General features: G+C 40.2%; 1 protein-coding gene and 1 long non-coding RNA gene across 2 annotated transcripts in view; one reads left to right on the top strand and one right to left on the bottom strand.

Moving 5' to 3' along the window:
• The window catches only part of LOC117270663 (uncharacterized), a 40,824-nt gene that overhangs the window by 898 nt on the left and 17,352 nt on the right, over window positions 1-22,574 (bottom strand). The window contains exon 4 of the long non-coding RNA XR_004502823.2: window positions 17,247-17,333. This is a non-coding gene — a long non-coding RNA (uncharacterized LOC117270663). The remainder of the gene's footprint in view (window positions 1-17,246; window positions 17,334-22,574) is intronic.
• On the top strand, window positions 1,883-5,934 carry LOC117270660 (protein c-Fos-like). The gene is made up of 4 exons (XM_033648398.2): window positions 1,883-2,922; window positions 3,481-3,699; window positions 4,325-4,432; window positions 4,638-5,934. Exons 1-4 carry the CDS (start codon window positions 2,794-2,796, stop codon window positions 5,349-5,351), a joined length of 1,170 nt encoding a protein of 389 aa, XP_033504289.2. The 5' UTR covers window positions 1,883-2,793; the 3' UTR covers window positions 5,352-5,934.

Here is a 22,574-nt window from a genome sequence, read left to right as displayed (position 1 = left end):
ACTTGTATAATATTGTTATTGTGTCAAAGTGCATCCATGTAGGTTAAAGGCGCTGTGTTTTGTTCAACATTCCTGGTCGCCATAGCAACACTCCACCCCTTCGCGTCAGTGACGTCCTCGCTTTGCATAGCAACAGGGATCGTCTGTATTGTGGAGACGGATCACTCAACAAAGAAAAACAAAAACCGGCCCTTGCGGCGTTGCGTGCGAAGACAACCAGCACATGACGTCATGACGCCACCAGTTCCGGGAAACCGTGTCGGAGTGAGAGCTCTGTCTGTGTCTGTGTCTCAGACAGCAGCTCAGTGTGTCCGCGGTGTCTGTGGAGCAGCGGAATGAAACAGGACACCAAACAACCCGTTTACCTTGTGGATTGTTTGAATAGGCCCTTTTTTTGTTTGACTGGTTGGCAGGAACAGCAGCTTCCAAAGCAGCAGTGCTGTCCTGGGATTATTTGTTTGTCTATCACAATGTTCGAGTTCTTTAGGGGTAGATCTTGTTCTAGAAATAAAAGCTGGGTTAATAATTAGCACGTAGGCCACCTGATAAACAAAACTGGTGACCATAATAATGACAATAATTTGGAAAAACAACAATAATTAGCTTGCAGCAGCACAGATGAGGGTTAATGGATGAAATCAAGGGTGTAGGTTGTGTTTCAACATCAGGGGGACACATATGAAACTAAAATGGGGATCCTCCACCAGAAAAATATGAGCATCAAACAATGTCTTGCATTTCGGTGAATAATTACGCACGAATTAGTTCATTTTCTGCATCAATTTAATGTGTAAATGTCTTTAATTTTGTCAAAATAAAAGTCTTTTGCTACTTATGTTTTTATTATAAGGGAAACAAACCCACATTTTCTAAATATTGAGGGGGATGTAGACCCTTTGTCCCCCCAGATATCTACACCTATGGATGAGACGACATTTTGAAATCAAATGTAAATCACTGAGTTACACGCACACTCTAAATTCCCATACTCTATGCTTAGCTATTTCTTTTATTTTTAGCCTGCATCTTTAAATTTTAATTCGATCTCAAGTGTCAATACATAGCATCATCGGTGCTATTCACGAGATCACAGTTAAATATCTATCGCACTAATTTACATGAACTTTGAACGCTGATGTCACCGCGTCTAAAAATAAACTCCGCCGCTCTCTGCGCATTCACGCTCAAGTTGCTCTGAAGAAAACAAGTCTTTGAGCTGTAGTCAGGGGTGTCTGCGGCTATGTCCGACCTTTGAACCCCTCCTAGCTCTCGAGCCGCCGGTTCCTGAATGGGCTCGGGCGACCACCTAATGATGTGCTGGTAAATAATGCCAGAGGGGGCCGTGACTGCCGGGAAGCAGCCGGGAGCGCAGCCCCTCTGAGCGGGGAGAGGCCCCCCCTCTCCATTCACCAAACTATCCCTTTCACTCCAGTGGGTATGTGAGGTCATCTGAAACCTAAATATAGCAACTCCAGCCTATATAATCCCTTTTGTTATGGGGGCTGGATTAGGGTGTGCGGGAATAACGTTTACATAATTGGGAATAATAAATTGCATCATTGGTGTATGAGAGAATAACAGAGTGATGAGATCATGAGGAAAAAAAGTCAGGCAACACTTTTAGGAAAGAGAAGGTCAAATAGGTTTTATTCTCTGCAGTAACACATCAGTGTGATGTTGGTGTGATGTACAAATGCATTTACATGTCCACATGTGCGTAAAGACGCAGCGTATTCGTGTAGACGCGGGTCAAGTGCAGAGGTTTGCCCTCGTCTTGTACTAAAAGTAGCCGAATGACGCCGTTCTCAGGTAGCCTACAATGCATGACGATCCTTTTAGCGCATGTTTCACTTTCTTTTGTGACCGTGAGTGAGTGGGCCACACACAGTCACACGTCCGTCCGTCTGCGCGCTCCCCGTGCGCCACAGCGCGCCCCCTGCTCGCCGGAAGCGCCATATATGGCTCGGTCGGTCCATTCGGCGATTGGCTGCTTTACTACAGCGACAATTCTGTTGCTGGAGCTCTATTCATATGCAGAGACAGGTGAAAAAGGCAGTGTGATATATGGATGACACTTCATTTAGCAGCTCATAAATAATGAGCCGGTGCGCTGGAAGCTGGGTGCATTCATTAAATCACGCGGGGGTTTTAACAATATTGGTCCGAATGATAAGTTGGGGCTGATGTTTTATTGCATTGGCTTTTATAGAGCAGGGTTCTGATCCGGGCGGCTCACTGTTTTAATCTGTTTATTAATATGTGGCATTAACATCACCCCCCTTCTTATGTCTGTCTCCATTAATGCGCCAACATGTCTCGTGAACATATGTGGACGTATAGAGAACATAGCCTAATGTATATGATGCAGATGCTGCATACATGATATGACGTAGTTCATTCATGGCAATGGGCACCTCACATAGGCGGGGGTGTCACTTTATATATGCTCGCTATTCTAATCATAATTGACTAAATAAAATGAGTAAAAATAAAAAAGGCTGCTCATATTGGTTTTCACACGTTCCACATATTTAATTGTTAAATTGGAAAACATCTGCTCGTGTTTTTTCCTCCCTTACCTCTCCCTCTGTGCGATGGTTCGGTCTCACCACACAGATTTCATTCATAAAATTCCAGCTCACTATAAAAGGCGGGCCTCTCCACTATCTGCACAGTTACCATTTATGAACGCGGCAAATGGAATATAAGTAGGGGCTTGTTTAGGCGTCAGTCTTAGATTAAGATAGGCTACTCTATCTTTTCTTATGCAGTGATTTTTTTTTAGTCGACAACATGCATCCAGACTCCAGCACTGAGTTCGACTCATCGTCCAGCTGTAGCACAGCATCGCCTGGCGGGGACACCCCTGGGTGCAGCCAGCATCCTCCTGACTCGCTTTCATCATCAGTGGACAGCGCCAAGGTACAAGCGGATCTGATCATCCACACACAAAATATAATAACCCTCAAAAATGTGTCTGTCTTGTTGCAGGATCATTCATGCATATGGCTTATATAGGTCGCACGAGGCGACTCTGGGTACATCATGTTCATACATATCCAAAAACATTTCATAGACAGCATGTTCTGTAAGAGGAACACTGTCCCGTGCTGAAGATAATTCTGCACAAACACATAGTCTGATAATGTATCTGCAGAAAATCAAGACAACGCAAGAATGCTCTTTCTGGGAAATTGTTTGTAATGTACTTTACATAGTCGTGTCTTGGTCGTGACCTTTCATTTCAGAGTGATGATGATGATGCAAATGACTGACGAGGACGTGATGATAAAGCATCTGATTGTGATAGATCCGTAGGCTGTATTGATTTTGCTTTTTTGTTCCTCAGCCAAATGATTGATGTACCATTTAAGCACATCTAAAGGTCAGACACTAACGTGCTCCCTCACTCATCAGATAAGCCAAATTACGTTTTTGACTGCATGCATATGCATGTCTGTGTGATGTGGGTTTCTCCAGGATACTGAGACCGGTGCAGCAGACTCCTTTGTTCCGACTGTGACTGCAATCTCAACCTCGCCAGATCTAAGGTGGATGGTGCAGCCGACAGTCATCACATCTGTCTCTCCGTCTGCCGGCCGTGCAAAGACCAGAACTCACGGCTCGAGCCAGTCGTCTTCCCCCCCGGCAGGTGCAACCAAGGCAAAGCCCTCCAACAGGAAGGGGCTGAAAGACAAGGTATGCAAGGAAACAAGGTGGGGAGGGGGGCAAGGAAATGTCTCATATATAACCTGACAGGTAGCCGATCAATCAACTAATCAATCGATCAATGAGTACATATTGTTCCTTAATAACACCCCCATATCCCTCTCCACGACCCATTGCCACTGATAGAGGTTAATGCAAAACATGTAGTTATCGCGATATTTTCAGCAGGACGCAAAAGAGGATGCACTTGTTTTTACTGTTAAGAGAAAATTAACGTAGCGAGCAGAGCAAATAAATGGCTGCAGGCAACAGCACATCAGGTGATTGGATCATGTCTAATTGGTGCAGCGAGTAATTACTTGAGGAGTAACGAGCGCATCACTGTTTATGAATGGGACGGGAAATTGCAACGCAAGCGCGCGTTCACGTGGTCGACCAGACCGTGCCAGTGGTGCAGCATTTTAACGCCTGAACTGAAAGAGAGTCTGCACCGACCAGATCAGTATTCCCAGCATACACTGCAATGGAGATTTTTTTCTTCTCCTTCTCCTGTTTTTTGGCATGTGAAATGGTGCCGAGGAGCCAACTGCTGATATGGCGAAACTCAGCAGGATGCGCATTTAAATTGGCAATTTCTGATTGATTTTTTTTGCAGCCTTCCAAAGAGGAGGAGGAGAGGAGGAGGATCAGGAGGGAGAGGAACAAGATTGCTGCAGCGAAGTGTCGCAACAGACGGAGGGAGCTGATAGACACTCTGCAAGCTGTAAGTATGCTGTTATATGAAATCCTGTAGAGAACATCCACACAGCACGTACACGCCTCTGAAGCTGAGGACATACAGCACTGTGTGACATGTCACTATCATTAAAGATCACAGGAGCACAGCAGGGATGGCTGCACAGCACCATAGGGCAGCAGTGTTTTCATGCCTTCCCTAACTCTTCTGATTTCCTCCTTCCTTACCTCAGGAAACGGACAAGCTTGAAGATGAAAAGTCTGCCCTCCAGACAGAGATAGCCGACCTGCTGAAGGAGAAGGAGAGGCTGGAGCAGATCTTAGTCTCCCACGAACCCTCCTGCAAACTCCCTGCAAATGATGACGGTGATGATGATGATGATGATGATGAGGATAATGAAGATGATGTTAACACAATGCTGCAGGATCCTCCGGCCTCCCCACAGCTGCTGTCCATCTTAGAGAATGGAAAAACCCCAGAGAGCAACACAACCATTGGAGAAGCCCCAATTGGTCAAGACATGGACAGTGACCCCTGCATCCCTGCTGCAGCCATTTTGGGGAACTCCAACATCCTCCTGTGCTCAAGCGCTGAAGAGGAGGCTCTGGAGGACTTGAAAGGAGATGACCTGGACGACCTGGTGCCCAGCCTGGAGATGGCAGTGACTCCAGAGATGGCTGCGTCCGTCCCCGACATAGACCTGAGCGGCCCCTTCTGCCTCTCAGACTGGGAAACCCTGTACAAGTCTGTGGCGAACGACCTTGAATCTTTGAGCACACCCGTCATGTCTTCCAGTCCCACTTGTAGCAATTACCGCACAGTGTTTTCCTTTAATTACTCCGAGATTGATTCCTTGGCTGAGGGCTTCGAGAGCCTCAAAGGCAGCCTTGGTGCGTCTGAGTTAATGAAAGATAGTCTTAACTCTCCAACACTTCTGGCCTTGTGAATGCAAAGAAGTTATGCAATGATACTGTAATTGTATTCAAACCAGCCAGCAAGCTACGATATCTCTCTTTCTCAAAAACAATGTTTTGTAGTGTGAGTTTTGATGTTGTGTAAATCGAAACATCAAAGGTTGTGTACATGACATGTTTTCTGTGGCTGTAACAGGGTTGACTTCTTCCATACTGCTGGTGCAGGTCTCCGAGTCGAGACTAGGCGCAGGCGACAAAAGTGCATGCAAATATGAGTCATCCGTAATCCAAGAAGAGGTGGTATCTTGTGTTTCTAAATGTGATGTGACGCTAGATCAATAGCTGTATGTATGTGTAATACTGTTGACAAAGTTGTGTTGTATAACAAGTGAAACTAGCAGGGTTACTAATGTGTAGTGTATAGGTGTCACATCTTGCTGTAAGGTGTCCCCTAACATGACATTTCCTTTAAAGTTTTTTCCATGAACAAATTATCATGTCATGTATTTTATCAAGATGTATTTTATGACATAGTTTATTTTTTTACTTATCAAAAATGATCAGATGCAAAAATTGTATAACGCTGGAAATAAAATAAAAGACAACCACAAACAATGTCTTGTTCATTCAGTCCGAAATATTCATTTGTATAAAAAGTCTCACCATCAGGGGGCGGACAGTAATGGAGTACATTTTTTGAGCATCTATACTTTACTTGGATATTCTTCTTTTTGGGAAACTTATGACTTTTGCTCCACTACATTTAAAAGACAAATACTGTACCTTTGACTCCACTACATTTCTATAAAATAAAAGTTCTTCTTACTTTGAAGCATAGATTTAAAGTCAGCGGATTAATTTTCTTTTCTAAAATGCGACAGGAGATACGCTGACCTAATACTAATACTTCTACCCCTGTCAGTCAAGTTCAAAGTTCTTGCTACCGGGCGTTAAATAAAAAAAATGAATATGACAATGGCTCTCCTTTTGTCGATTTAATTGTGATTCTGTAGGCATTTCCACAGGCTCTGTAGCATATAATACAAGCTTTATATTCCACAAGCAAGTCAGTGCATTCAATAGGTTGTTTCAGAGTCAGCAAATGCATTGTGGGTAAGATATGACAATGTGCTGAAGGAAAATATATCTTGAAGGTAGTCTAAGTATTTTTAAAAGCAAGTACTCCAGTACTTTAACTTTCACTTGTATTGGAGCAATATCTATACCTTGACTCAAGTCATGGAGCTGTATACTTCCTCCATCACTGCCCATCACAGGGTTCATTTAGCAGCTGCTCTGGAGCTTTCTATGATATCACATGATCTTCATCAGCAGATGGTGTTTGCTCAGTAGTTAAAGAATTGCAGATGCTCAAATTAATTTATTTTCTGAGCACTTTAAAGATCTTTCAAATGTCTCAACTGATCACCAATTATTATGTTTATCTGCTGAGGAAGATCATGGAATATGACTGAAAGCTCCAGAAACAGTTACTAAATGGACCATGTGTTTGTGAACTGTGTTTTCTGGAGCTCGGTCTCACTCTGAAGTCATCGGAATCCGGCGCTTGGGCAGTGACTTGCAGTGTCAGAAACCAACAAAAAAAGGCGTCCTTTAACGTCGGCATGATACGAAGCCGGTTGCCATTATAGTTGAACAGTGCCCGGCGGCGTCAGGAGGAAACGCAGTGGGACAATGACAAAAATTAAGGTGGCGAAAGGGGTGGTGAATGGGTCTAACAAACACTGACTTTCTCCAGAAGGAGTGGTGTTAGCAAAGACGGTGGATAAACCAAGACGGTCCACTGCGAGTCAGTTTCCTGTATCAGTGTCACGTGGGGTTCGCGACCACCATGTCCCTGTAGGAGACTAACAGCAGGTCCTGAGTCCATTGACTTAAGTGGGAGAAATGAACGTGATTACAGATTATGGCCGCTTCTTCCGCCCCATAGTCACGGAAGCAAATATTGGACCCATTTATCACAAGCCACATATCTTCAGAACATTCCGACACCAAAATGGAAAATTTCAGATGGACAAATCAGGAGAAAATTTACTTTGTTCAAGACCTGTCTCTGTCTCAACAACACACTCTCGCGAGATCTGGCAACAGATATCTCCTCTCTGGTGCTGAAATCAGTGCAGTTTCACCAAAGATACTGGATTAAAAAAATATTTTTCCCAGCGGATATCTTAGTTACAACATGATTGAGCTAGCAAAGCAGTTTTGTGTTGGTATGTGTGGTATTTATTCAGTTCAGATTCAGAAATCACGATGTCTAGAAAGCATCAGTGGCTGCAGCTGACAGGGACAGCTAACAGCAGCAGCAAAGCTAACATCAGGATGTCATCTGTTAAAAGCCTCCCGTTGTCAGATACGACATGAAACTACTCCAGTTAGCTCAATCATGTTGTAACTAAGACATCCGCTGGAAAAAATATTTTTTTCACGGACTGTTTATTTAGCTTACGGCCAGTAAGGGTACACACATGTTGACAGAAGTGAGGTTGGGGATACCCGTCTTTGATTGGCGGTTCTCCATCGTCTTTGATTGGAGTACGGGGGACAACACCTACTTAGGAGACCGGAAATGTATACCATTTCATACAATGGGAGTATATTGTAAGTGGGCCATCTTGTAGTAATCCAGTATCTTTGGTGTTAGCGTCCCACAAGATTCTAAAGCCAAATCCTGTTCTTCTTTCCTAAACCTAACCATGTGCTTTGGTCGTTGAAGAACAAAAACGTCAATTTGCAGTGTTGTACTGACATAGTGCTTTTATTTTGAAAGAGACTGCGAGTAAACGTTGAATTTCCTGTGAAAATGGAAGTGTATTTTGAAAGAAGACAAAGCATGTAACAGGCAGAACTTGACACTGCGTCCCAGAACGTCAACAACCAACACACCCAGGGTACCTTTCACATCCTATCTCCATGACCAAATGTCGATATGTGACGAGGTCGGAGTGAGAATGTGTTGTTTTCTGAGCTTGAGAACTAAATGCTGTTTTTTGAACAAAATATTTAGCTGGTTTTCAAAAAACTACCAGTAATATGGTAATCAGCATACTCATGTTTGCAAAAAGACAAAAAAAAAGATGTCAAAAAAAAGAAAAAAATAATAAAATCAAAACAAAAATTTGGACTCGCTTACTCCCACAGGCTCTGTTCATCTTTTATGTTGTCAAAGTTTTGTATTTATGTATACAGTCAAGCATTTTCTGCTGAGATTTCCCACCTACTCGAGGTATTTCCCAGAAACAACTTCAAAAAGCAATGAAGTAAAGGGAGGAAAGAAAACAGAAACCATAGGACCATTTATTTGTTTTGATTATTGAAAATTGCGCTTGTTTCCTATTTACCCTGGACTGTGTCATCTTGGAGGAGAGGCAAAGTGGTTTGGTGGGTTGTTTGGGAGCTCAGACCTGATGACTTTTACTTGATACCTGCTACTGCAGTTTTGGTTTCAATATTAGTTGATTTTAGGCTCTAGAGAGGAAATACAGCAGGCGTGGCTGAACAAAACATTAGAAATGTTATGCTGGACTAGATGGGATCTGATTCTATGTGAGAATGTATTGTACTCTGTGGATAAGTGGGAATGTACATAGGAATGTACATAGGCTATGTATTAGCAGTAAACTGTTGGCCATTTAAAAAGGTATGAAAAGGTAAAGTTCTGTATGCAGCAGAGCCCCTGTCCTGTCAGTGAAGGCTACATTTACTTAAGTACTCAACTTAGATACTTGTACTTTTCTATTCCCATTTTCTGCTACTGTTTACTAGTATAGGAATCATATTGCACTTTTTACTCAATTACATTTATTTGGGTCCTTTAATGACTTACATTGTAGACTCCAATTGGTATGTTTGGGTATGCATGGATGTCTTTGTTTTGTTTTTTGCCGTTTTATTTTCAATTTTCTGTAATAAGATAAAATGATATTCACCATACTAATGTTTGCAAAAGGAGAGAGAAAAATATAAAATAAATAATAAAAATACATAAATTCTAAATAAAAATTACAAAAGAAAATAAGATAAACACTACATGGGTGTCTTTTTTTTGCACATTGTTTGCTGTTTTATTAATTTATTCATTTTTGTAATATGACACCTTTATAATTACTCATATTTGTATGAGAGAAAAAAGGATAAAATAAATAACAAAAAATACATAAATTCAAATTAAAAAGAGCTTGACAGAAGTTATTAACAACTGGTTAACCATGCATGTGATAAAAAGCTGCCCTACTTTAAAGAACATGTCATGTCATGTCATTACACCCACGAATAGCAAATCTTATCTTCTCTAAGTTCAAGGACCTCAAAGTATCCCTGATCCAGTGTTTTAGTAATGAGGGGGAGGCTTGTTTTCCCCAATTTAACATGTTCCAGACTGAAATTTGAACCTCAGCTTTAAAGCAAACACAGACAAAAAAGAGCCCAGAATAAAGACAATGTAACATGCCTTTAAAAAACTTACTTAATAGCATGAAGAAGAGGGGAATATTAATATTTTCAGCTGTGCAGAGACCATAAAGATGTCAGAGAGTCTATTTTTGGGCTGAGGATTACATAAAGTACAACCACCGGGGACTGAGCCGTGTTCAAAATGAGTGGGAACAGCAGAAACAGCAGGTTAATTATTTATTCATAGCTCGTTCTCGGCTCCACTATTGTCACGGTCAAGGGAATCCGACTATACAGCAGCGCGGCGCAGTGCGTGCCGCGCGTGACGTCAACGCGCGATTGCAGTCTTCGTCTCACATCCGTTTCACCATATTTGGGTAAATGCAGTTGTTTTGTTTCCATGGCGACGGGTGTCATATTTCGAGGAGAGAGGAGGGGGGCTGTGGAAGATGTTACCGGAAAAAGACGAAGCAGGAGCGAGCAGGACGAAACTTTCTCATCAATTACAGCGCGGGAAGCACGTGCGTGATGATAAATGGCTCGGTAAGTAATTTAACGATGCCAGAGCCTTTTCTCGGAACAGCAAACAGGCCATTTAATGACCGCGGGCTGTTTGGGTTCAATCCTCAGCGAGCAAATAATGTTTCACGGCAGCAATAACACCACAGTGGATGCACTTAATGTGACCGCATTCAGCCCAAACGAGCACATTTGATCCATGCGCGCATGCCAGGAAGCCTTTGTTGAAGGGTTTACAACATGTTTCCATGCTGTTGGTGTGTGTGAGAGGTGCAGGCGTTGTTTCTCATCAGCAGGGGGAGCTACAGTGTGAGCAGTGTGCAGCACCGTCTTCCTACCAGCCGCATGTGTGCGTGATGTCCTGGTGCACGGCTATTTTAGAGAGCTGATGGATGGGCCTGTCAGCAGCTCTGATGTCTACTGACTCACTCTCTGTCCACTTGTTCCATCAGAGTGTGTGTCCTGCAGGGTGAGGAGCTCCACAGCCTGTTTCAGAGTTGTAAAATATCACATGGATAGAGCTGTTCACAACCAAGCATCAAGCCACAGCCTGACTGTGTGAGCAGAGGGCGATGGGTTTTATTCTAATGTCTGGCCTGCTGTCACCCTCAGTGCAGCAGGAAGAGTTTATTTCTCTCAGTTTGACTGAGGAAAAAAATGTAAAAAATATACATCTTCGTAACTTTGAAGTGAAGTAGTGCCACTTTTAAATGTATTATCAGTAAAGTGTTGGCCATCCAAAAAGGTATGAAAAGTTAAAGTTGTATATGCAGCAGAGCTCCTGTCCTGTCAGTGTTACTGTATTCAGTGGTGGAAAGTAAGAAGGCTACATTTACTTGAGTACTCAACTTAAATACAGTTTTTAAGGTACTTATTTTGCACATTTTTTGGTGTTTTTAATTTGTTGTAATAAGATAATCATCATTCTCAAACATCAGGTACATTAGGTTCCTTTAATTAGTCACAGTACATGTGGGCATGCATTAATGTCTTTGTTTTTTGTTTTTGTTTTTTTGCACATTTTTTGCTGTTTTATTGATTTATTTTTGTAATATGATGATAATCACTATACTCATGTCTGCAAAAGGAGAGAAAAAATAATTAAAAAATGCATAAATGTAGAATAAAAAATGACAAAATAAAACAAACATGAACATTAGTCTTGTTTACAAAGTCTAATTTTTCACTGATCTGACAGAAGATATTAACAACAGGTTAACCAAGCATGTGATAAAAAGCTGCCTTACTTACTAATATTTCATTAGACCCATGAATAGCTAATCTCATGTTCTTTTTTTGCTCATTTTTTGCTGTGTTATTTATTTATTTATTTGTATTTTGTAATATGATAATTATTCAAAGCTCTCTCAGCTGCTTTTGTATGATATGGTGCTACACAAATAAATTGGAATTGAATGATCAAAAAATAAAGTTTGATGTATTATAATGGATAAAGAAAAGATTTTATTGATCCCTTTGTGAATTATACACGCTCCAAATAAGCATATTGTAAAATGCTCCACTTAACTTTCCCTCAGGATTAATAAAGTAACATTAAAGTGATGTTCACATGAATGCATCAATAATCCTAATTTAATTAGATACAATTTTCTGAAATGGTCTGTTCAGCATAATGAGTTATTTTTATGTAACTACTTTTGTAGTTACACAGTATTTCTACACTGTTGTATAAGTATTGTTACTTTTACTGCAGTAAAAGATCTAAGCACTTCTTCCATTTTAGATTATTGTATAATAAATTCTTTTATACAACAATTAGTTCCGGCCCTGCAATCTGATTGGTCGAGAGACAGTAAAACCGTGATGATATTGTAGTACAACATCACGGTTATTTCACTGTGTATGTATCACTCCGCCTCACAGCTGATTGCAATCAACAATCAAATCAAACTGATGGTTAGTGTCAGTTAGGTCAGCAGTTGCGTTGTAGGCTAATTAATTCATCCACTGTCAAACAGCCAAAAATATGGATTTATTTCCTAAAATAAGTTTTGAATTGAACTATGAATGGTCATCAGAGGAAGATGAGGGAGAGGAGAAGCTGAATCCATCTGAGCACACATCCAGGTTTGTCAGTGTTTCATCAGCAGAGCTCAATGACTTGGAGAAAAGCAACATACTGTCAGATCAGAAGGCAGAGTCAGCTGTGCCTGTGAAGTGATAGTCCACCATGCAGTCACCAGAGACTTATTTCACCGGCTGCACAATTAATGGAAACGTGCAGATAAATGTGTATAAAGAGTAAGTGCCTGGCGCACCATGTCTGCGTTACATAGCAACGGTGACAGCGGAGTCCTGAGGGAACTATTTTTGTTGGCGGAAGACAAATAAAATGCTTAAATTATCTATTTTGTCCTCATTTTTCAACATTTCTTAATCAGCCTTGCTTATTTAACTGTTGAACTGTTGTATAAAAGCAATATCACACTCGAGCTCGTGATGTTGTACTGTGATATCGTCACGGCTGCGGCCTCGTGCCTACGACCGAATCACAGCCGTGACGATATCACAGTACAACATCACTCCCTCTCGTGTGATATTGCTTAATTATAGCTTACTGTAGCTGTCAGTTAAATTCAATGAAAAAAAATCTGTTCTTCCTAAAATCTGAAAGAGAAGTACAAAGTGACATAAAACAAAGTAACTCACAGTTGTACTTTAATGCAGTACTTTGGTACATGTAGCTGCCCAGGAGTGTGACTCAGTGTAAATCTGTATCATACATTCAGAATTGTACTCAGTTAAAAGTTAAGACTTTACAGCAAAATGCACTTAAAATGTAGAAAGCAAAGGTAATCTGTAGGCAGTGGAATGTTATATTACAATATTGTTGAATAATTACTATTGAGTTAATGTCTGAGCTTCTATTCAGCATTGTAGCTGGTTGACGATCTATTTTAGTTAATCTATATGATGGGTAAATAGTATTTCATAAACATTCAGTAATAGCATAGTAACTATAGTTGTTATATTAAATGTAGTGAAATAAAATGTACAATATTTCACTCTGACATGTGATGTTATTTTATAAAAATGGCCATACTCAAGTAAAGTACAAGAAAATTGTCCTTAAAGACCCGACACACTCACGTTACACCCACTCAGGTGTTTTCCATTACTTTGGCTGACTAAAGCTCTTTTCAGGGTTGTGAGGGAGTGTTTGGTGTTCAGACTGCTCGACTGACATCTTGCTCACTCTCCTGTTACACTAGTTGCACCTGTAGAGACGGGACAACTTTCACTTTTTCAAGTTATGTATTCACATAGCTGTGGTGAGCTTATATCATTCCAGTTATAACTGGTGTCTTAACTTGAATTTGTGAGATTATCAGAAATCACCTGTGTGGGTGCACAGGTCCTGAAGCAGAGTAACATTTTGACTCGTCAGAGTAGGGAAAGCACAGGTTTTGCTAATGAAGTGATGGGCGTACTGGTTCTTTCCACAGTACTGGTTCCATTGAGTTCCTTCATTCGTTCATTTTCTATACACCCTGGACAGGTCACCAGACTATCACAGGGCTGACACATAGAGACAGACAACCATTCACACTCAGATTCACACCTACAGACAATTTAGGGTCACCAATTAACCTGCATGTCTTTGGACTGTGGGAGGAAGCCGGAGTACCCAGAAAAAACCCATGCTGACACGGGGAGAACATGCAAACTACGTCACTGTGCCACCTGAAACTGAAGCAGCTAAACTAAATTCAGCCAGCAGTAGTTTTATCATTTAAACCTGTGCTTTCCCACTATGTCAAAATGTCTTTAAATTAGATCTGAACAGCGTCTGACATAAGGAAACAGCCTGTAATGGTTTCGTTATTAATAGTAAAATGATGATGTACTCCAAAATCTACACTATCACATGCTTATCAGTACAGTCTGACTGCACGGCTGTAAGCTTAGTAGTTTTTTCCATTTGGTGGAGCTCAGTCTGAGCCTTTCTGTTTTGTCTTGTGTACTAACAGTGTTTTTTCTATGTGAAGCACCTTGACAAAACATGACTTGTGTGTTGTAAAGCATTTACCTGACTAATTACCAAGATACAAAATGTTTGCTTTCTGCAGTGATGTTTCACGGTGTGATTACTGCCACCAACATCAGCACTCTGTAATATGTCTCACATTGCCTGCCGACAGATCTCTATCTTGCTATTATTTGTTGTGCGCTCACTGTTTCCACCCCTGTTATCTCATCCTCATACACCTCCTGACCACTCAGTTTCCTGCTTGCTGTGATATTCCCAAGGAAGTGCTATATTTACAGGAATAAATCAATGTCATACGGGTTTGGGAAGACTGGGTCACCTGGCATGAGTAACGCTGTGATGGAGCAGCACTGTAACAGTGCCAGAGATGGCGGTGATACGAACATGAAGTCAAACAATACTGTGTTGTTCCAGCTGGAGATGGCATCTTCAGTGATATAATAGGAAGAAGAAGATCTCGCGCAGATTTGCTTCTTTATTTTGAAATGACTCACATGTTTTTTAGGACTGCCGTACTATTAAATGAATGACAATTATAAAACTGCAAATATTCCATTTCTTTGTACAAAGAATGTATTTTTAGAGACTCTGGTGCTGCATGATACTGGTGAATCCATATCTCACAGCAGTAATTATTATGCTGGGAGCTTTTAATAAAATGGAAACAGGAACAGTGGGGGGCATGAAAACTGCAAGACTGTTGTTGTCAGAGGAAGATGAAGATGAAGAGGGTTTAAAGTAAGCGCCAGCCTGCAATTGGTTTGCTAAGTGATTGATTTAATATCTGTGAATGTCGATGGGAGTCTGCTATAGCATCACAATTCAGTCCATGAAAGCTGGGGTAGGCAGAAATATGAAAAAAGGTGAAAATACACCTTCCTCCTATAGTTCTCCTAAGCCCCTCCCACCAGACAACCACAGACATATGCACACGGTGGTTCCCAACTGGTCCAGCCATGAGTCTAGATTTCTCCTTATTCATTTGTCCAAGGTCCACACAATTTAATATATTTAGCGTCATACTTGCATTTGGCCATGTTGTCCAGCTAGTTTGCTGTCTCTGTCCAGTAGCTGTCCCTTAGTCACAGACTAGTCACAGACTAAGGGACAGCTGACTAAGAAACAGCACTTCAAAATAAAAGCTCTGTGCCAGAAATTCACTTAACTTGAAAATAAAGCAGTTTTTTTACAAACTTGAAATGTTCACAAGTCACTTTCTGTCCATTCAGAAAGGACCCTGTGACCCGCCTTTGGACCGCAACCACTGTTATAGAGTAACCCAGTGTTTTCCATACATTGATTTGTTTATTCTTTTATCATTGTAGAGCTCTCTCTCTGTTTATCACACCACAAACGAGACAAGAATGAGCTAGCCACCCAACAGTCCCTATGCCTCCCTCACCACTGGTGGCCAGTGGCAGCTAACCTGTGTAACAGCAGCAACAGAAAGTTTGCTGATCCAACGGGTAGTTGGGCCTGCTCATTTCCGCTAAGCTGGGGTTTGTGCTGGCTAGATTCGGGTTGCTGCAGCTGCTGACTGAGGGTCTGTCTCTGGAGCTGCTGCCTGCGGTGGGAGTGACGCGGAGGAGACACTGAAGCCTCTTTGACACTGCCTATTCAAGGCGGGAATTTCTCGTGGCTATTCTGCCCTGCTGTTCAGTATAAAAAGGTACAATCAACCGGGTTCCTACCGGTTGGACAAGCCCTCTAACACCTTAACAAGAGGCACCCGTGAGGCATCCTGATCAGATTCCCAAACCACCTCAACTGGCCCATTTTGAGGAGCGACTCTACTCTAGGCACCATTAAGTTGGCTCTGGTTAGCGTAAAGCTCAACTATCAGCAACATTTTCTCTACATCTCCAAAATGCTTTGCCAATATTGACACGTCCGTCTTCCTTTTGTGGGTTGCTTTGCAGTGTAGGCAGTTGTTACCAATGCTGGAATAGCAACTTTCATTGCAGGACTCTCCGCCATTGAATCAGGCTTTAACTGAAAGAATGTGCATGAGCATCTGTATTTGTAAAACAGCCGACAGGAATGTCATTGGCCAAAGTCTTCCATCACAAGCTAGATCTTCTAAAGCCTGAAAACAGAGCCAAAGGGAGGTGCAGAGGTCTAGTGTTCACTCCAATCAAATTACAATATATGCAAAGTTTATTATGGTCATTTCTGCCCAATGACGCAAAAATAAAATTGCATATCACAACTTTCAGGAGGAAGTGTGATTTACGTGTGTATGTGATCGATACACAGGAGTGTCAGGAGTCATGTTTGTCATCTGGAAAGATGAATGTTTTATATTGAAAATATATACTGTATGTTTCAGTTCAGACTCCGATTGTATCCACCATGTACAGTACTTTATGCACGCTACTATTAACAAGACTGACTAATAAACTATGACAAAATCAGATCCGCTCCGCTAGTCAGAAAAAGGGGAAACATCGCCCCGTAGTACTCCACCATTTCCACATTTCATTCTCAAAACAGCAAAGTGTAGGACATCTGTCGCACAGTTTTAAATAACCTGCATCTTTACACGTTACTAGACATATTTTGACGTCCTCTACGAGTGTCTGAGTTTATTTTGAAAGAAGAAAAAAAGGAAGGAAGGAAGAAAATTCAATGGAGCTGCGATAAAAATAAAGTTTGTCCATACTGTCTGCGCAGAGGCGGACGATGAGTCAGGATTGTGTCTGGAGGTGTCTGGTTTTGTGGGTATTTCCCAAAGATGTAGTATTGGATAAACATATGACAAAAGACTTTACCTTCACCTCCAGATTTTAATCAGATTGAAGAAAAATAGAAAATATGACTGACTTGTTTGCATCTTGTTTAACTAGTCATGAGGAATGTAAAGTGTGAAGGTGTTTTTGCATGAAGTATTATTACACATACATGGATAATTGTCCATCTAAAAATGAATAAATCAAGAAACAGAAAAACATAGTTGTGCAAAAATCTGTTTCATTGTTTTTACCTTGACTTCTGACGCCCACACAGCAAGAAGTTTGGCTCAGCTGCAAAACCACAAACTGCTCTCAGTCTCCATTCATCATTCAGGCAGCTGATGGAGAGTGCACAGAAGAGTGTGTGTTAATGCAAAGACTTTCTGGATGCTTGGAGCAGACAAAAATAAAGATCTTGATACACATGCTGAGATGTGATTGTTAACTTTCAAACACACTGGTCATTTCAGTGCATTCTCAAACGTTCACAACTTGTTTCTTTAAAGATAATCCTAAAAAAACCTTCTTGTTGAACAAATTAACATACTCTGCATTCTTGGTCTGCATATCCAGACTGGTATATTTTTTCACAGTGTCATTATCAAAGCTTATTGTTCTTGGCAGGGACAATTCCCTTTTAAAGGCTTAAAGTGCCAAATGGGCCCGCACCATGTGTGTTCATGTACTGAGTGACATCTCTGGCTGCTGTCCTGCAGGCACAGAGGAATTCAGCTGAAAGTCTACACCTGCAAAGGGAAAACCTCCGAGATGTCCAGGGTCCTCCTGTTTTATGAAATCTGTCTGCTTGTTGGCTCAGTTCTGCTTTATTAACCTAAATGCCTCCCCTTAAAATTTGTCATCTGTGTTCAGAGCAACTGTGACGCACAGTCCCCCCCTGACCTCCCCTCAGATGCGAGACATAAATCACAGCAGAACCAAATTAGAATCTAAAAAAAGGAACAGAGTAGGGTATTTTGGTAAGCCTCCAGTAACTCAGCTGCGTGTTCGAGGTGGAACAGTTGAGATGGCATTGTGTAAAACCCAACTGAGCCTCAGATAATGGTTATGATAAAACCTGATATGTAATAAAAAGTGCTCTGGAGGAATATTTATTAAAATGATACTAAAACTACGGGCGGGATACGAGACAATGAGGCCCTGGGCACAAACATGCAGAAGGCCCCACCATCTCTCCTACACAGATACAAGACACACAGACATTTCAGCCTTTTTTATTTTATGTCTCTTTGTAGAAGTTATGCATCTCTTTGTGGTTTGGTGTATCTAGGGTCATTCTGTGTCTCCTTGTAGAAGCTTTGCAGCCCTTTATTGTCATTTTGTGTCTCTTTGTGGTTGTTTTGCTACTTTTTTGTAGCAGCTTTGCATCTCTTTGTGGTCATGTTGTGTCTCTTTGCAGTTGTTTTACTGCTTTTTGTAGCAGGAACAGAGTGGTCATTTTGTGTCTTTGTAGCAGCTTTGCATCTCTTTGTGGTCATGTGTCTCTTTGCAGTTGTTTTACTACTTTTTTGTAGCAGTTTTGTATCCGTTTGTAGTTGTTTGTGTCTCTTTACAGTCAGTTTTGTGTCTCTTTGTAGTTGTTTCACCACTTTTTATGGTTGTTTTACATCTCTTTGTAGTTGTTTAGTGAATCTTTGTGGCCCTTTTGAGTCTCTTTGTAGCAGTTTTGCATCTATTTGTGGTCATGTTGTGTCTCTTTGTGGTTGTTTTGCTACTTTTTGTAGCTGTTTTACATCTTTCTGTAGTTGTTTAGTGTCTTTTTGTGGCCATTTTGAGTCTCTTTGTAGCAGTTTTGCATCTTTTTGTGGTCCTGTTGTGTCTCTTTGTGGTTGTTTTGTGTCTCTGCAGTTGTTTTGCTGTTTTTATGTTGCAGTTTTGTATCTATGTGTAGTTGTTTAGTGTGTCTCTGCAGTCATTTTTAGTCTCTTTGTAGATGCTTTGCATCTCTTTATGGTCATTTTGTGTCTCTTTGTAGTTGTTTTGCATCTCTCGGTAGTTGTTTTGCACCTCTTTGTAGTTGTTAAGTGTCTCTTTGTGGTCATTTTGATTGTCTTTTGTCAATGTTTTCTGTCTCTTTGCCATGGTTTTGTGTCTCTTTGTGGTTGTTTTTCCCCTTTAGGTAGTTGTTTTGAGTTTCTTGGTGATCATTTTGTGTCTCTTTGTGGTTGTTTTGCACTGCTTTGTAGTTGTTTGGTGTCTCTTTGTGGTCATTCTGAGTCTCTTTGTAAATATTTTGAATGTCTCTGTCGATGCTTTCTGCCTCTTTGTAGTCATTTTGTGCCTCTGTGATTGTTCTGATTGTCTTTTGTCAATGTATTCTGTCTCTTTGCCATGATTTTGTGTCTCTTTGTGGTTGTTTTTCCCCTTTAGGTAGTTGTTGTGAGTTTCTTGGTGATCATATTGTGTCTCTTTGTGATTGTTTTGCTGCTTTTTGTAGTTGTTTTGCATCTCCTTGTAGTTGTTTGGTGTCTCTTTGTGATCATTCTGAATGTCTTTGTAAACATTTTAAATGTCTTCGTAGATGCTTTCTGTCTCTTTGTAGTCATTTTGTGTCTCTTTGTGATTGTTTTGCTAGCCTTCTGTAGTCATTTGCATCTCTTTGTAGTTGTTAAGTGTCTCTTTGTGGTCATTCTGAGTCTTTTTGTAAACATTTCGAGTGTCTTTGTAGATGCTTTCTGTCTCTTTGTTATTCTGTGTCTCTTTGTGGTTGTTTGGCATCTCTTTATGGTCATTTTGAGTGTGTTTGTCAATGCATCCTGTCTCTTTGCAGTGATTTTGTTTCTCTTTGTGGTTGTTTTGCCCCTTTATGTAGCTGATTTGTGACTGTTTGTAGATGTTTTGTTTCTTTTTGTGCTCATTTTGAGTCTCTGTTGTCGTTTTGAATCTGTTTGTAGATGTTTTGCTTCTCTTTGTAGTTGTTTAGTGCCACCTTGTAATAATTTTGAATTGGTCTATAGTCATTTTGGCTCTCTTTGTAAATGCTTTGCATATCTTAGTGGTCAGTTTGTGTCTCTATTTGGTTGTTTTGCCCCTTATTTAGCTGTTGTGAATCTCTTTGTGTCTCTTTACAGCTTTGCATCTTTGTTGTAGTTTTATGTTCCTATGTAGTCACTTTGTGTCTTGGCAGTTGTTTAGTGCCTCTTTGTGGTCTTTTTGAGTCTCTTTGTAGATTCTTTTGTCCCCTTTAAGTTTGTTTGTTTCTCTTTGTAGCTGTTTAACATCTCTTTATTGTAGTTTTATGTTTTTTTTCTAATCATTTTGAGTCTCCTCCTGTTAATTTGAACGACACTTTGCAGGTGAAGGCCAGATTGAGATTTTGGGACCATTTCTATAGAGATATCAAACAATCCATTAGTCTGAGAGAGGGTTGTTTTCTGCCTTTTAGGAGTATAACCTCATGTCCATGTAATGTGCTTTAAACAGACAATTTGTTTTGTAAGCCCAAACAAGTAGGATGTAGTTACCCCTGCCCACACTAGAGGGAAGCAGCAGGAAGACACAGGCAGTTTCTGGAACTTTCTGGAACCAGAAACAAATGATTATATCCATGTGTGTTTTACTTTAGCTTTAGTTATTATGTGTTATGAATAAAGTAACAGCTTTATTAAGGAGAGATTACATAAAATAAAATTGGATTTCACAGCAGCTAAAGCTACGTGTGCAAATACCCTGAAAGATTTACTGCATTACTCAGGCATTAAACTTCCTCTGCCACCTGAAATAATAAGATTTTAGCTCTTTGAGAATTTGTCTGAGGAAAGTAAGGGTGGGTGGCTCCTTCAGTCTTGCAATTCTGTGTAAGAGCCACAATTAAAATAAATCTGCACAAATACCTTAATGCAGCTTTGAGGGCCAAGTGACCTTTGGGTACAGGATAAAAAAAATGAAGTGATATATATTTTGGCATAACAACTTTTTTTCAGTTCTGTCCTTAAGTTTTTGCCTTTGCAACAAAAATCAAAGTTATACTCTGTTTTACAAGTTGAAAGGCAAAAAGCCAGGAGATTAAACAGGAAGTGATGACTCCTCTCTTCATTGGAAAATAAAAAATAGTTTTCAGGAGCTGTTGTGGGCTGTTGATAAAATCCCTGTAAGAGCCTGAGTAGCCAGTTTCCTTATTCTTGGGTTCTGCAATTATTCACCATATTAAACATCACTGAAAGTAACAAGGCTCAAAGCCACATCCTTCCCCGTACTGAAATAATCACAAATAGTCTGTTCTCATGAATTTAAATGCCAAAACAACTAATAATAGTGTGTGCTGACCTGGCGGTCCTCACACCCCTGGACATTACAAGATAAATGACGGGTCACTATATGATTTTTTGCTAATTTCTTGAAAAATACCTGATATTATTACAGTCCTTCAAGTGAAACAATCTGAGAAGGTAAAATTACTCTTGGGCCATATATTGTGAGGAGTTACAAGTCGATACTAATTTGTTTAGGGGGTCACAAGCAAAAAACGTTGGGAGCAGTGGCACACTAAGTCCTCCAAGTGCACTCAGATTTCTTGCACCAAATGGAATTAATACCTTTATTACAAGTAAAAAAACAACAACACATGTCACACATGGATTTAGTGTTGTCATAAATGTTGATTTATTGATGCATATCTATTCTGAACTAATTTTTTTCAGCAGTATTGATACTTGTCACAGCTGCATTTTCTCTGTCTCTCAATTTTCAGTGCAGTCATTGTGCTGTTATCTGCTACTACCCAAGAAAATAAAAGTGGTCTTTGTCATGTTATAGCGTTGTTTTATTTATCTTTTGATAAAAAAATATTAAACTATATGCCCTAAATGTAATTTTTTCCCCCGGGGTATCAAAAATGGTATTGAATAATGATATATTTTTAAGGTATTTTATCGAAGTTTGATCCACTATTTGTATTCGACTTCCATTACAATACTGTATTAAAGGCAGTAGTGCAAAGCAACTACATGCATTTACTAAAGTACTGCACTTCAGTACAATTTTAAGATACATAAACTTTAATTGAGTATTTCTATTTTATGCTATACTTTATACGTCCAGTTCACAACATTTCAGAGAGAAATATTTATATGCATAGACACAATATATCTATAAGATTTAACAAATAAAACACATGATGATGCAGTGCCTTATTATTAAACTCACCAGCAGCGCTTTAAGTATCTAAAATTGGCTGCACATTGACAACATACAACATTAAGTAATAATATTTGATGATATCATGTATTATTAATAATATAACACTCTAAAGGAAGAGTTTTTGCATTATTTTGACACTATAAGGACATTTAATTCTGTATTTTTACTTTAGTGACATTGTCATGCAGGATTTTTACATGAAATTGAGGTTTTTGACACTTTGGAACTTCACTACTTTTCCTTAAGGATCTGAATACTGATACCAATAGATGTATTTACTTCTCAAACCAGATGTCATGATGATTATAGATACATATGATAACATGTTACAGTCTAAATAAGTCACCAATTAGACTGATGTACTTATAAAGCAATGAATTTTCCCACCCCCACCCCCTGTCACATAAAACACCTGCAGCTAA

Source organism: Epinephelus lanceolatus, chromosome 13 (genome assembly GCF_041903045.1).
Source record: "Epinephelus lanceolatus isolate andai-2023 chromosome 13, ASM4190304v1, whole genome shotgun sequence".
Taxonomy (NCBI): domain Eukaryota; kingdom Metazoa; phylum Chordata; class Actinopteri; order Perciformes; family Serranidae; genus Epinephelus; species Epinephelus lanceolatus.
This window is presented reverse-complemented; position numbering and strand designations above follow the sequence as displayed.